Genomic DNA, 15399 nt, shown 5'->3' with positions numbered 1-15399 from the left:
GAATCATGGAATGGTTTGTGTTGGAAAGGACCTTAAAGCTCATCCCGTTCCAACCCCTGCCATAGGCAGGGACACCTTCCACTAGACCAGGTTGCTCCAAGCCCCATCCCGCCTGGCCATGGACACTTGATGATTTTGGATATCTTAGGTGAAATTTCAGTGTGGTGTTTAGGAACCAACAGGATTTTTACTGCCTTAAGACATGTTGAAGCACAGTTTTCAGAAGACATTGGTTCTCCTCATCCTTCAAAGGTGATGAGGGCAGTTGATTTTTTCTGCATTTACCATCACCTCCTGCTTAATTTTGCATCTCTTTTCCTGTTTTCAACACATTTTACCTGTGAGGAGCACCACCCTCTTTACCCCTTTATGCTGCACTCCGTGGCGCTCTAATCACAGACTCAGACATGTTTCCTTTTGGTTCCCTCTTCTCCAGTATTCAGTGACATTTAGCAACTTCAAGGCTGGGAATTACCTGCTGGTGGAACACAAGGATCTTCCTGCCCATCTGGAGGCTGTGGTGTCCTGTGGGACAAGGAGGGGACAGCCACTCCAGCTGGTACCTTCCTATGGCCAGCACAGGAGCTGTGATTGGCATCTCGACAGCAAGCTGGGGAAGTTCACCTACCTGGGTAAGTGCAGTGTGGGGGTTGCAATCTACATCTGTGATCAGGAATGGTGTCAGAGCTGATGCTTCTTTAATTTAGACCCAAAATCTGCTCAAGGCCAGCTTTCAATGGCCTTTCAATAAGTGAGAGGTCCTTCAAAATGTTGGTCAAATAGCTAAGTGCACCTCAGGTGCATCCCTAACTGATCTATCTGATGCCTGACCTAGCAACAGAAGGAATGTGCCATAAATAGAGGGTGATGTGACATCAGTTGTATTTGAGTTTGTTTTTTTTGAGTGGTAAAGACATTAAATTCCACCAATGACCTCTGCTGTCAACTGGTCCTACATCACAGGTATCATTAATAAAACATGCTTATCTTGCCAGGCTGAGCCCACTGAAGGCAGTAAGATTACTGGGAGAGAGCTTTTTCTAGGGTTGGAAACTTCCAAAGACAGCTAAATCTTTACCTATGTGACTTCGTACATGAGATCATGGAGTGTGGTGAAAATTTTCTTTTTGAAGAAATGGGCATTTTCTGTAATACCCATTCTCAAGTAAATAATTTTATAAATATCTAAGCTCTATATGTCAAAATCAAGGTAATGATTGTTGCCTTTATTAATAGCAGCAGAACTAGAAATCACAAATATATTTTGGTGTCTTTGAGAAGATTAGCTTCTCCTTCATGACTCATACCAGGAAAGTAAAGATGATGATTTTCTTTATAACAGATATTTTTTCTCTTCTGTTCCATTAAATGTAATGAAATTCCCTTTGATTTTGCATTACTGAGATGGCATGCAAATGGCTTTCTCATGTAGGATACCTTTAGAACAATCATTGTGACAATGGAGAGAAAAACATGCCTGGAATGAGGGCAGGCAATCCACTGAGCTTGGTCTGGCAACAGTGAAAATCAACTAGTGTGGAAAATCACATTTGTGGAGAACTGGGGAAACCCAAAACTTAACCTCAGTCTGAGGATCTCAGTTGCTGTGTTCACCTCTGATTCTTCAGCAACTGCCACAGCACAGCTTGTGTTTAACATTTTAGCTCTAAAAATGGGCTGGATGTACCCAGGCTTCAAACTATAAAAGATCCCTGTGCTTGCTTAATCCCAAACTGTACTGGTGCACTGGTCACCACCTGGGAGTCTGCCTGCTCTAGGCCAAAGCTGTGGCAGGAATTTGACCAGCATTATAACCACGTAGATTATTGGGGTCCTGGTCTTGGGTCTGTGTCCTGGCCCTATTTAGACACAGTTCAAGTGTAAATTTGCTACTGTAAATTTAGCTGTTGGGTCTAAACCTTACCAGAGATCAAGTCAAGTATTTACTGAAAAAAGAAAAATGTTTTATTATTTCTGCGTACTAACAGTGTAAATTTGTTCCTTCAAATATAAAAGGTGACTGTTTTTCAGTTTGCATATCCTGATTTGCACTGTCAGAGCAGCATGGGAAAGCTCAGAGGATGGCATCTGTAGCTTGGCCTCTGCTGTTAAAAATAGAGGAGATGAGTCTTGGGAAGACCGGGACAAAAGTGGTCTGGCTGGCATATGCCACTCTTGCATCACACACACTTTCTTGCCCTTCTCTTGCATTACTTTCATCTTGATTTTTATCACACAAAGAGCTTGTTGTGGTTCCTCATTTTAATAGAGAGAGAAACAATAATCCAAAATACACGAGGGGAAATTTATGAAAACACCTGACATGCATAATTCATGCTGTGAACATTTTCTGTGAGGACTGTTATAGGAGTGAGATCAATAATTCAGTGTCGGGTACCTAATATCTATGCTGTGGATGTAGGGTAAAAGTTTGAAACAAAGCAGATTCCTGGCCCTGGTGTGAGATTTCTCTCCTTCTCTCCGCTGTGCACGCTGAGAGGGTGAGGATAATTAGCCAGCAGAGCAGATCCATGGCATGTGGTAGACTTTCCATCACTCAGGGTCCTTAGAAGATGCTTGGCTGTCTTTTCAGGGAAATATGCTCCGGCTCTGCGAGAAGCTATTAGAAACCTCATGAGGCGAGATTCATGCTCCATAGGAGGTCAGAGAAAGCTGCCACAATGGTCCCTTCTGGCCTTAAAACCCCACCAATCCACTCAGAGAGGACAAGGCTAGAAGGTCTGGCCTTCCTGCCGTCTTCTTGCCTAAATCTGCAAGTTGGCCCTTTTAGAAATTTTTCTTTTTTAATATTTTATTTACATTTAACTATATGATATAATTAGCCAACTAATTAATCCCGTTTACAAGCTTTGTGGGATTCTTCAGCTGTCAGTCATGCCCGAGCCCGGGGCCGGCGTTGAGCCTCAGCTCCCTCCTCCATCAGACTTGGTCTCCATGGCTACAGGCTGCATCTGCTGACACCCCACTCTCTATTTACTGCTTAATTAAGAATTTCACGCTCAGCCCTTATCTGCTGCTAAGAACAAGAACACACTGTTAAGAAACTCCAAATTTAGGCTGCTGCACAAGGAAAGCCTTTCTTGTTGTCCTGACTGCGTGGAGCCTCTCTAACTACCCTCTTGGCAACTGCGCTCCCACCCTTCAATCAAAAATCATTAAATGGGGCAGAGATAATGAGCATGTAGCATATCAAAAGGAGGATGTTTGCTCGGGCTAAGGAGGAAAAGCTGTAAGGGCCTATAAGCAGCCGCCACTTCAAAGGGAGAAGGGGCTGATAAAGAGTCATTTGTTTCTGTTTGACTTATGTAAAAGGTCTGGTATGTCGCAGCCCCGTCTAGCAGACGCGGGTCCCCCCTCTGCAGGCTCGTGTGTCAGCGCTCGGGCAGCTGGGCACAAACAGCATCAGCCCGAGCATAAAATCACTTTACTCCACGGCCACAATGGGCACTTGTAGGGGGTGGCAGGGGGACAATGGCAAGACAATTATTGCAGCTGCTCGGGAGGGCCATAATTCTTCCTGCCCAAAGTCGGCCGGCGTATTAGTCATCCTTCGGCTTTTGGGAGCGCTTTGGTGGGGTTTCGACAGCTGCTGGTGTACCACCTCTTTGCAATAATTGTACATTCTGGCCGGGGTCAACTCACTTTTGACCCTCTGCTTTTGTGCCCCTCAGAAAGCCTTTTAGGGCAAACTGTGGGGAAGTGGCAGGGGTGCGTTACATCCAGAAATTAATGCCGGTAAATACAGATCAGATGCCAGCTCATTAATGGGCAGGCTCCTGGATTCACACAGCCCTTTTACTCGGGCCTTCATGGGGGAGAAAATGGGGAGAAGGGGAAGGAAAACGCCGTGACTGAGAAGATATTGTTATTCAAACAAAGCAGGCAGCCGAATGAAGCCACCTTGGCCAGAAGTCTGCGTTGGGCTCAGGCTTTCCCCATCCCCTCTTCAGTCCTGCCTGGCATCATGCAAGTGTTTGTTTATATTTGTGAGGATAAAAAAAAAGGTCTGTCTAGCACAAAAGGCAAGAAAATAGACCTTATGGAGGGGATTAAAGGAGTTAAGTTGCACTGATGGTTGGGGTCTTGTAAATTAGGCTTGGAGGAGAATGCAGGGGGTGCTGAATGGGGAGAAATAATTGCAATGGAGAATGTATCTGTTGTATGGGCAATGATCCTATTAACAAAGATAGTTACCTACATACATGAAACTCTGTTAACCAGCCTCCAAGCCACTTTAAAAATCCCCTTTTCAGACTATTTTAAACGAATCTGCATCGGAGGACAGGTAACCCCATGTCCCTTCTGGGTTCTGGGTGAAGGGGAGGCTTAGGGAGCTTGAAGCATCCCGTGCCAGTCATTTCTACATCACCAGCTTTGCTTTGACATGGTTCATAGCATTGCCCTGATTTTCTCTGGGGCACCCTATGTGCTAAGAGAAGTGATCCTCAAAGGTCTCTATGGGCCTGCAATTGTGGTGTGACTGTGAAACACTCATGGGCTGTGGCTCAACCACATTTCAGGGGAGTGAAACATGATATGACCATGCTGAAGCAAAAAAAAACCCAAAAATACCACTTATTATAACAAGGGTGGTGGAAAGAAACATCCCACTGGGACATCTGGGATATTTTTTAGGAGAAATAGCCTTTGTAAATTGCAATAATAACATCATGAGCTTTTTAAGTCTGTTACAAATTTCAGCATATGGTGCCACAGCGTGGTACTGCTCCTTGGTTAAGGTCTCTGGGCAATACTGGAACTGGCTAAAAACCAGAGAGATGTTGTTTCCTTTTAGTTCACTTTTGTAATCTTTAAACCATTTTCTTTTGGAATAAAACAAAGTGTTGGCTTCCTTCACCTCCAGATTTTTCTTGTTTTTTTTTTTTCCCTAAAATTTGAAGTGCTGGACAGAAACATTATTGAAAACATCACTGAAAGGATTATCAAACTTTTTATTTATCCCAAATACATTTTTCAGTAGACACAACTTTTATGCAGATGGGTCATCCTGCTGACTTTGCTCAGGCTGCTCATGTGTGAGTTGTTAAGAGGGCCTAAGGCTGAACCTCACATTACTGCTGTGTCAGAAGCAGTTTACAATTTCCATAGTTCCTAAAAAAATAATTTGATTATACTTATTGTCTTTTCTAGATTCCTAAAGAATGATCTCACTTCCATTAGGCTCTATGGGTTTCTGTAATTGCTTTGTATAGGAGGAAAAAACACTCTAAAGAATGTTTGTTTCTAATATGAAAATACAGAAAATAAATAAACACAGATATTTTCTACAGCCCTATCGCTTGGGGGTAAAGGAGAATCCTAGGCGAAAGAGTTGAAGAATGGAGTTAATTCTTTACAGAGGGTTGATTGTACAGGGATGAATCTTTTCTTCCAGGCAGATAAAACTCACCCATATCAGTGGTTTCAGGGGGCCAGTTGACCAGATGTGGGCTGCTCAGTGACCTCCATGAAATGAAAGTCAGATCTTTGCAAAGAGTTGCCCCTTGTAATCATAGAATCATAAAATGATTTATGCTGGAAAAGGCCTTCAAGGCCACCAGGTCCAGCCTGTGACCCATCCCCACCTTGTCACCCAGACCAGAGCACTGAGTGCCACATCCAGGAATTTTTTTTAACAGTTCCAGGTGTGGTGACTCTACCAACTTCCTGGGCAGTCTGTAGCAATGCTTAACCACCCTTTCAAAAAATAAATTCTTCCTGATGCCCAACCTGAACCTCCCCTAATTACAGTTTGAGGCCATTTCCTCTTGTTCTCTTGCTCATTACTTAGGAGAAGACACCAACATCCACCTGGCTATGACCTCACTCCAGGGAGTTGCAGAGAGCAATAGGATCCTCCCTGGGACTCTTTTTTCTCCAGGCTGAGACCCCCCTGCCCCATTCCCTCAGTTGCTCAATTTTTGTTATAGACACAAAGAGAAAAAACAACATTCTCCTGGTGGGTGAGCTCCTGTCCTTCTGGCATGGGAGCAGAGAAACCAGAGAGTGCAGCAGCTACAGAAATAAGGTGATGAAATGCCCTTATAATCCTGTCAAGGTTGATTTTTTGATTATGTGGTATCCGCAGGAGGAATTTTACACAAATGCCAATCTCCTGTAAGCAAGAATCTTTGTCCATCTACCCAAGACTTACATACATATATATGTGTGTATGTATCTATCTATATCTATATCCATATATCTATATCTTTTATATATATTTTTTCTGTGTATATATATATATATATATATATATATATATATATAAATTATCTATCCAGTTATATGTATATAAAATATACATATAACTCTTATCCCTAACACATTGTCCTTGTTATATCACACTTCTGGGTGTCTCCTGCAGAAGATCCTCACAGGGGATGACAAAACACCCTCTCCTAGGTTCTCCAGTTTCCAGAGGTGTGTCTCACTGTGTTGTTGATTGTGCTGTCTAAAAAGTTTTGATTTCCTGGTGATGGATGTTAGCCCAATTGATGTTAAATAGCATGGAGCCGCTTGTTATTTGTAAGTCAGGCTATTGGAGCCATTTATCCTAGTTTCAGCCCTTCCTAATACCCACAGGCAAAATTCCGAGTCACTGCAAAGCTGATAAAAGACTGAGTTGCTCCTCCTTCATGTTCACTCAAGGAGCCCTGAACCAGGAAAAGTTTCCAGCAGTATCATCCAGAAGGCCTATATTTATGATCCACAGCCCAAACATCCAGGAGGAGCTGTAATAAGGCAGGAAATTGATGAGCCTTATAAAGGTTTTATACAACTAAACCCTGGAGCCTTATAACTACATTTTGCCAAGAGTCACCTTAATTCAATGTTTACTAATGATGTCCTTCATCTGTAGTGCCTGTATCCCTTCCTGTCCTGCAAAACCCGGTGATAACCTACTCAGCAGCAAAACAAAACCACCAGAAGGACTGTGTCACTGTAGCCTTGATTAATCCCAAGGCCTCTACATTTCTTGATCAGTTTTTAGCAGTATTTGGGGAAAAGGCAACAAAACACTGCTGATTCACAACTGGTGCACTTTACACCCCATCGATGTAAATAATTGTACATGTTACAAGGATGTGGAGAGTTCTGGGGAGAATTCTGTCCCTTATTCTTATGCTCATGATCAAGAATATAAATAATTTATAATAGTTTGAATTGTCATGCTCTGGTGGGATGACACTTCAAATATGAGAAACTTTTATTATTGCCCTGACTCTGGACATGGCAGTGATAAAACTCTGTACTGAATTAAGTCTTAATGGTTTCTTTCTTCACCATATAAGGGGATTGAACCCCGTTATGAGGTCTATGCACCATATTGATCAAGTTTTATGTCCCCTCAGGATTTAATTAGAACAGCTTTTGTCTGAAAAATACAAACATCCTTAATTAGATGATTTCACTCTAGTTCCTGCAAAAGTAAGCAAAAAACAAAAAAACAACAAACCTCACAAAATATATTGAGGTGAAAAAGGATATTGTCAGGGTTTGTCTTGTTTTTCCTAAGCCTGTTTTGTCAGCTTTGGCAACTGTTTTGCCCTGTGTGAGAAGGAAAAACACCATAACCATAAAAGTACACACAGATGTATTGTCTGGAAGCCACAAGAGCTGTGTCAGAGGCTTTAAATTAGCAGTTTCATGTCATGTTTTTCCCCTCAAATGTTCACCTTGTGGCCACTCAAGGCATGCTGCAGTTCAGTGTGAGCTCTGTGTGATGGTTTGGGGCAGATTGATTTGACTGATATGTGGATCAGATCCCAGCCACCATTGGGAGAGAAGGTGTCACTGAAGAACAGGGCTGAGGCACCTGATTACTAATTAATCAGACATGAGAAAAACCTCATGGAATCAGTTTCTATTTAATTATGGAAGCCTCATTTGGCATAGGAGCATATGCTGCTAACTCAATCAAGTGCTTTCAACTGACATCAAATAGTAATTATCAGAAAGAATCAAGTTTTTTGATTATTCATACTAATTTATTGAACACTTAAAATTAATGAACCTCAGTTATTTTAAATTTGCTCAGTTGCACTGGGAGAAAAGGAGGGAGGTAGGGAACCACGGGTTTCACAATTTAAAAGTACAGAGACTTGTTTAAAGATAAAATAAGTAAATTACAATATGGCATGAAATCCCATCTGTGGGTTGATGCACACAGAGGAAAGTTCTAGGCATGTTCTGAAACTGAGGAAAATTCTGACAATGGCTTCATTGATACAATTCTTCTACCCCCCCAAAAAATCTTCCAACAACACTTTAGGGTCACCGTAAGGGGCTGGGCAGAAGACAGGAGATTTATTTGCTTGTCAGAGTGTTTCTTTTTTAACCTACAGTTGTTCCAGTCTGGTGACTGAAAGGAAGTGCCTTTATATGCCACTGGAGATGAAGAGGAGGTGGGATTTTAGCTGGGTCTGAAACAGCTTTCCTCTGCTCCTCTTTGATTTGCATTATTCTGGCCCTTCTCCTGCTGACAATACACGGGCACAAAGGTTACCACTGTGATAATTGCTGCTGACCCCTTTTCACAGCAGAGAACACAGGGTCCCTGTCTCCAGTCTATAAAGTCTGGCTAATTAAAGCATCTCTTTCAGATACCAGATTTTGGGGGCAAAAAAAAAAAAAAAAAAAAATCAAAACCAAACTACAAAACAAAAGCTGTATTTCGCTGTTTGAACCAGTTAATACATTATGCATTCAATGGTGTGATATCACTTATGTGAGTGGAACTGCTGTGGATTTATAGTGGGATAAATGAGATTCGAGTTCCAGCCTAGAATTTCTGATTGTTGAATGTTTTCTTTTTAGCTGTTTCTAATGAGTTGTCTTGAGACCTTCCGTATCTGTAAATTAAAATGTGTTTGTTTAATCCTTTCTCAATGCATAAAAAAAAAGGACAAAAAATGCTTAGAAAACATGTATAGTTTCTCTTAAAGAAAATGTTTTTTGTAAGAAGTGTATAATGTTGTCAGGAATTAATGTGTGGAAATTGATCTAATAATGTTTTTTGGTGTTAATTTGAAAGGCTTTGCTGTAACTCCCTAAAATTCTCTGTGTTCAGTCACAGGAGCTGACTTAATTCAGGTCACACTGAAAGAGAAGGAAAGAGTGGATTTACCTACCCCAGGTATGTGATAGTCAGTGTCAGAAAACATTGGTCTGGGAGTCAAACCATTTCTTTTTTATGGCTTTTTCAGGAGTAAATTGCTATTTTTCACTTCAATGTTTTGTACATCTATCAATCCAACAGAGGGTCTTGGTATTCATTTAGGTGTTTCATTGAGCCCTGTCTACCATTGCTCAAGATAAATGTGTGATTCCACAGTATAAAACACTATAAACTTACCCTGGGAAATAACACAGCAGATCAGAAAGGTCATGGAGAATGTAAGACTACAGATTATTTTAGTGCTCCACAGTCTGATATTACTGCTCAGTTTCATGTTGAATCAGACAGAAAAATATACCAAAGACAAGGGACACCTCCAAATTTTTATATTTTTGGGTATTTTTGCCTAGAGAGGCTACCTGGAACAGGGGCTAGATAGTGTCAAAGGAATAAAGTAGGGATTTATTGAAAGGTCGTCAAAGGATACACCTTGGGCAGCACAAGAGCCCAGCCATGGCTCTATCCAAGATGGACCCAAGATGGACCCAAAATGGATGACTGGTCATGAGTTTTCCCTCTTTTATACATCTTGGCCCAATTACATATTGGGGTTAATTGTCCAATTACAGGTCCAGGTTATGAAGTCCCATCCTCGCAGATTGCTCTCAATTTGCTGTTGTTTACACGATTTGGGCCTGAAAGTTGCAACGGTGTCCTTGGTTCTCAGGGTGGAAAAGGATTGTTTTCTGACTGAGCTGTGAGGAGAACTAGCTGACACTTTACATGAAGTTCAGAGTTACACACTAAGGCAGAACAGAATCTGAAAAATGTGGAAGCTAAAACTTAAGGCACTATATCAGCTGCCTTGCTATGTTGTATATTAACAATAATCACTTACATGGAAAAAGGGTTTAGAGACATTTTGGCAGGGTTTTTCTCTCAGAACAAGCAAGTGATTGGGGAGAGAGACCCAAACTTAAGGAACTCAACATGGGTTTCATTTCTGTGTAGCCCCCAAAACCTGGGCATGTGCTTGCTCGCTTATTTTCAATTCCTTTTAATCCCCAAAGAAGCTCTCCTCAGGAAAAAAAAAAACAGAATTCCCTTTATAGAGGAAGGAGAGAAGTAGGTGCTTGCAGAGGCCTCCAGAGGGAGGCCCTGCCTGCATTAGTCTAGGATTTACTAAACTTGGTGTGCAGGATTTTCCCTTGAAGGCTTCCTTTCCTCTCTTAGGGATAACAAATTTAGGGGCAATTAATTTATGGAGCCTGGCTAGTTGGCTCTCTAAAATACAAGTGCAAGTCAAGCAGCCGCATTTGGTGAGCTCAGTTTCTTCCAATATTTTCCTTAATCTCAGGATTTTTCTTTTGGATTGACCTGAAAAAGAAAATTTTGGAGAAGGAGCAGGAGTTTCCGTATGTTTTGGTTAAGCTGCTTTTCCACGCCAAGTCTTGGTCACCTCTTGGAATGGGAAAATTGCTTTTCTGGGTGTTAGCAAGCTTGTAAGAGTTGATCAACAATTATTTTAAATTTTTCATACTTTGGGAAAGTATGGAAATTCCCATGCCCTGGGAATTCAATCAAACAGTTTTCTTTAAACGTGGAAAATAACAAAGAACAATTAGCAGTGACAAAAGGAGGATGTTAATGTCACAGATGCTTGACTATCAAAGAAATGGTAATTCTTCCAGCTACAGAAAATGATAATTCTGTCTTTATGTGTTCTGTTTTGTAGCTCCTTCTGATGCTGTCTTGAAATGGTCACTCCCAGAGACGTGGAATGGTGTGGGAAAAGGCTGGGGAGGATCCAGTGGCAGCATCCCAGGCCCTGGGGAAGATGTCATCATCTTGCCAAGTACGTGAGGAAGGAAAGGTGTTTAATTTCTTCGAGATGCTGGGCTCTGCCTACATTTGGATTTATATTTGTGCTTCAATATGGGCTCCTTGGCCCTGGTGGCCATTCCAGTGTGTGCAGGACCCCACATTTGTTCCTTGTCACTCAGACTGCAGTACAAAAATGTAGTTTTTGGAAGAGAATGATAATTATTTTCCATTTTCACATACACACAAAAACAAGCACTTATGCTGACTTTCAAGCTGGAGTATGTACAGGGACCTTAATTCAGAAGAGAACTTGTAAGACCCACAACCACACCTCACAAAGAGCTCATCTCTTCACCCATCTCTCTCTGTGTTTTGTGCAAGGATCATATTTTACATTTCTGCATCATCTTCCATTTTATTTTTCTGTTGTAATTCCTACTTATCAATGGTAATTTCTCAAACCATTTGCCATGGATACCTCCTAGATATTTTAGCTTAGACCCATATTTCAACTTGAGTTACATTTAAATCCCCACTCATCATACAACATTAATGTATGAAAAATGGATTTTAGTAAATTTATTAGAGAATTTGCAATAAAATCTGGAGAAAAGCTTGTGATAACCATTTTACATAAGAGACCCTCCTTTAATCAGGAAGTTGGACTACATGAGGTCCTGAGTTCCTTTCCAGATATAATTATTGAATTTCCAATTAATATTGATTGATATGTACCTGAAATATTCTGAAATATTCTAGAACATGGTGCTGTCTCCTTCTCATTTGTTTGAAACCAGTTACATCTCTCTGCCTACCACAGCTCTACTTCTGGAAATGTGGAATGTGAATGAAATGACTGAAATTCCATGCCCAAATACCAATACCAACATCTCGTCCCACATATATATATCTATACACACACACACACACACACACGCACGCACGCACGCATATATATATATATATATATATATATATATATATATTTGAAGGTTACATTACGAATTATCATCAGCCTTCAATATATATTTAATCTTCAATTTTCTAATAAATATGAAAAAAAGCCTAGAGCCTGTACTTCTAAAAATATTACTTTTCTTCACTTTTGGGAGGAACTTACATTGAGCTGAAGATGAGATAAAGTTGGAGTTCAGGAAGAATTTCTTCATGGAATGGGTGGTCAGGCATTGGAAGGGGCTGCCCAGGGAGGTGATGGAGTCCCCATCCCTGGAGGTGTCCAAGGAAGGTCTGGAGGTGGCACTCAGTGCTCTGGGCTGGTGACAAGGTGGGGATTTGTCTCAGGTTGGACTCGATGGTCTTGGAGGTCTTTTCCAGCCTTAATGAGTTTGTGATTCTGTGATAAGTGGTCCACCAACATCAGTCCATTACTGCCATAACATCAGAACATTCCAGTTTTCACTATCATGTGTCAGATGCAGATATGAAGAGGCGCAGAGGCAAATCACAATTTGCACAGAAGCAGAGAATAAAAAAATAATAAATAAATAGGTTTGGCTGAGGGTTTGGAGTTCTGTTGCTTAGATCAGATCAAGAGAGTAGAAGATGAAGGATGAGTTTGTGATGCACGATGAATAAAACTCTTCTGTGTTTCCTGCAAAGATGAGGAGCTGAAGCATGTCCAGAGAAAGGCAATGATGCTGGGGAAGGGTCTGGATCACACTCTGAAACACACAGTGGGGTTCTTGGGGCTGTTCTGTGCAAGACCAGAGCTGAAATCAGTGATCCTTGTGAGTCCCTTCCAACCCAGGTTATTCCATGATTCTATGATCCTATTAAAAACATCTCTCCCATTGCCAGGGTAAATGTGCCTGTTGGTTGATGTGCAGAAACTATTCTCCTCCCCAGTACCTTTCTGGAATCCTCCTTTGATTTTATCCTGAGAACAAAAACATGAACACAAACACAAGCTGTCTGTCATACCACCAATTTTGTTTAATCTCTGCCTTTTCTGGTCACCCTTTCTCTATTTTATTTCTGCTCTCCCTCTTCAGTCCTGCTGGTTTGGAGGTGTTGAGACACACTGGCATTGGAGTCAACAGAGTACAGGGTCTAAAATTAGAGTCATGATCCTCACCAGGTGATAAAGGAACTGGTTTTGTTGCTCTAAATGCACTAAAATGAGGTTAGGCAAGATAAATTTTCTGTCCATTTTGCATGCTTTGCTTTGCTGCCACAAGTGTTCAGTCTCCAGTTCAAAGAAAGCCAGCCCCTTGCTTGGATCCAAAATCTAAAATGAAATCAACAACTTTCAAATGAATGTTTAATTGTAGCATTTTATGGATGTTTCCCTTCCCTTTTCCTCTGGTTTGTGCAGACCCTGCTAAACTCAGAATGACTCCAGATGGCTTCAAAAAGGTGAGAATTTGTTCTCATGAGAACAAATATTCTAGAAACCACTCAAACTTTGTGCTGCTATGCACACCAAAATAAGTTTTTGTGATTCACTCCTGGCGAGATGCAGCTGTGTCTTACTCTTTGCTGTCTTCTGGTTACTTAAAATTCTCTTCTGGGAGCCATCTACAATGATTTTCTGGTTGAAAGCCAAGACATGAGCTTGCTTCTGGTATGCTGTGTATTACTGGCTCAATCCTTTCAGCCCCCAAAGAACAGTTTTAGAGTCATAAAACCAAATAATAGATCAGTTTTCGGATCATAAAAGCAAATAATAGATGCTTAGTGTTCATTTCTAGTGTGAAGAAGCACAGGGAAAGACTTTGGTCAGACACAGTTGAAATCTTTGACTGAATGTGGATTGCCAGAGTTCACTGGAGAGCTGGGGCACTGTCTAAATCTAGCTATTGAAGGCTTCAATTTGCTTATTTAACAAAATAAGCAGAACTGCAACATTAAGGCTACCTCATGGGCTGGTCTCAGGAAGGTTTGAAAAGGTAGAAAATGCCTCTATTAGCAAAATATACATATTAGAAACCAGGTTTTTCTGTTCTTGCTTGGTGTCTGCTTGACGCATCTAGAGATTTGGTCAAGCTTGGAAATTAGTGTTGTGTGTCACAGACATGTTTTATGAAAAATCCTTTCCTTAGGATTTTTTCTCCTGAGAAGTTGAGAGGCCTCAGGAACAAAATGTAAACAATTATTATCTGCTGCTGTGGAATGCAACAAGTAGATCTGTAATTAGTCTCATGTGGTTGTTTTTCATTAATGGCCAATCCCAGTCAGTTGTCCAGACTGTCTTGGTCAGTCACAAGCCTTTGTTATGATTGTTTTTCTATTCTTGGCCAGCCTTCTGATTAAATCCCTTCTTCTATTCTTTTAATGTAGTTTTAGTATGATATATACCATAAAATAATAAATCAAGCCTTCTGAAACATGGAGTCAACATTATTTTCCCTCATCCTAAGACCCCTGCAAACAGCACTACAGTTGTGTACCAAGTTCTTTCTTTATTTGCCCTGTTTGACTTCACATACTTAGTACAAGGATGACTTTCACTTGCAACAAAGCTGGGTTCCTCATGTAAAAGGGACTTTTAGTGTTGATGTATTGCTATAATTCCCCTCAGTGTCTGTCTCCCCAGTGGATATGAGTCTCTTCCAGCCTGATCTGGAAATCTTCAGCTCAGGCTGCCACAGCTTGTGCTTTTATCCCTGGAGGTTCATCCTCCAGAGCCACAGCCATCCCACGAGGACCTGTCACATGCATCAGGCTGCAGCAGCCACACCACCTTGGAAAACAAGCCAGAGGAGTTCAGTCATGCCATTCCAGCAGTGGCATCAGCTTCCCAAAGCCATGGGATTTTCAGGGCTTTGGTTTATGGTTTTAGGGTGGCACACTCCTGATGCAGTATGCTCTGGGTGGGAGGAGAGTGTGTTATAGTTCCAAGCAAAGGAATGCTGTTTTGAAGGGTATTGATATGATATCATGTAGCCTCTGGCAATTTCTATCTGCCTTTTTTTTTTTTTCTCTCCAGTGGTGAAATTCACTCTGTTCTTCATTTTCTGATTTTGATTTTCTTTGAAGTTTTTCTGTTTGAAGAGATGAATGCTGGAGTACTGTATCCCATATAATAGCTCCTCTGTTGTGCCTGATTTCCATTCAATGGCATGCTATGGTGTTTTATACAGCAATGTGGCTGATCAAAGGCATTTTGTGTCATTGCTGTAGTCATTAATGCCTTCTCAGTATTGTACGTATGAACATTAAGACTCTGGCATACCTGAGCTTTTTGTCTGAAGAAAGTGTATGTACAATGAAATATTGCCCTGTTCTCAAGCTCAAACTATGGTTTGCTGAAAGTGGTTTCTTGCAGTTATATGAATATTTTCATGGTGGGAAAACAGCTCCAGTTTGTCTTTTTCTGGAGGTAAATCCTTTGAGCTCAGTGACCTAAAGTCTATTATTTTAACTGCTAAGTCATATCTCCCTCTACGAGGTAAATGAGTGTATTCTGTAAGGAA

The 15399-nt window shown here is 41.1% G+C and overlaps 1 protein-coding gene across 1 annotated transcript in view; it reads left to right on the top strand.

The window, feature by feature from the left end:
* The window catches only part of PKHD1 (PKHD1 ciliary IPT domain containing fibrocystin/polyductin), a 239029-nt gene that overhangs the window by 133316 nt on the left and 90314 nt on the right, over positions 1 to 15399 (top strand). Inside the window, exons 48-50 of the mRNA XM_058801804.1 lie at positions 437 to 632; positions 9092 to 9157; positions 10875 to 10994. Of these exons, the coding sequence (XP_058657787.1) occupies positions 437 to 632; positions 9092 to 9157; positions 10875 to 10994 (382 nt within the window). The remainder of the gene's footprint in view (positions 1 to 436; positions 633 to 9091; positions 9158 to 10874; positions 10995 to 15399) is intronic.

The sequence above is a fragment of the Ammospiza caudacuta genome, chromosome 3 (assembly GCF_027887145.1).
Source record: "Ammospiza caudacuta isolate bAmmCau1 chromosome 3, bAmmCau1.pri, whole genome shotgun sequence".
NCBI classification, from domain to species: Eukaryota; Metazoa; Chordata; class Aves; order Passeriformes; family Passerellidae; genus Ammospiza; species Ammospiza caudacuta.
Note: the sequence above shows the minus strand (reverse complement) of the source record. Positions and strands in the feature narration are given on the sequence as shown.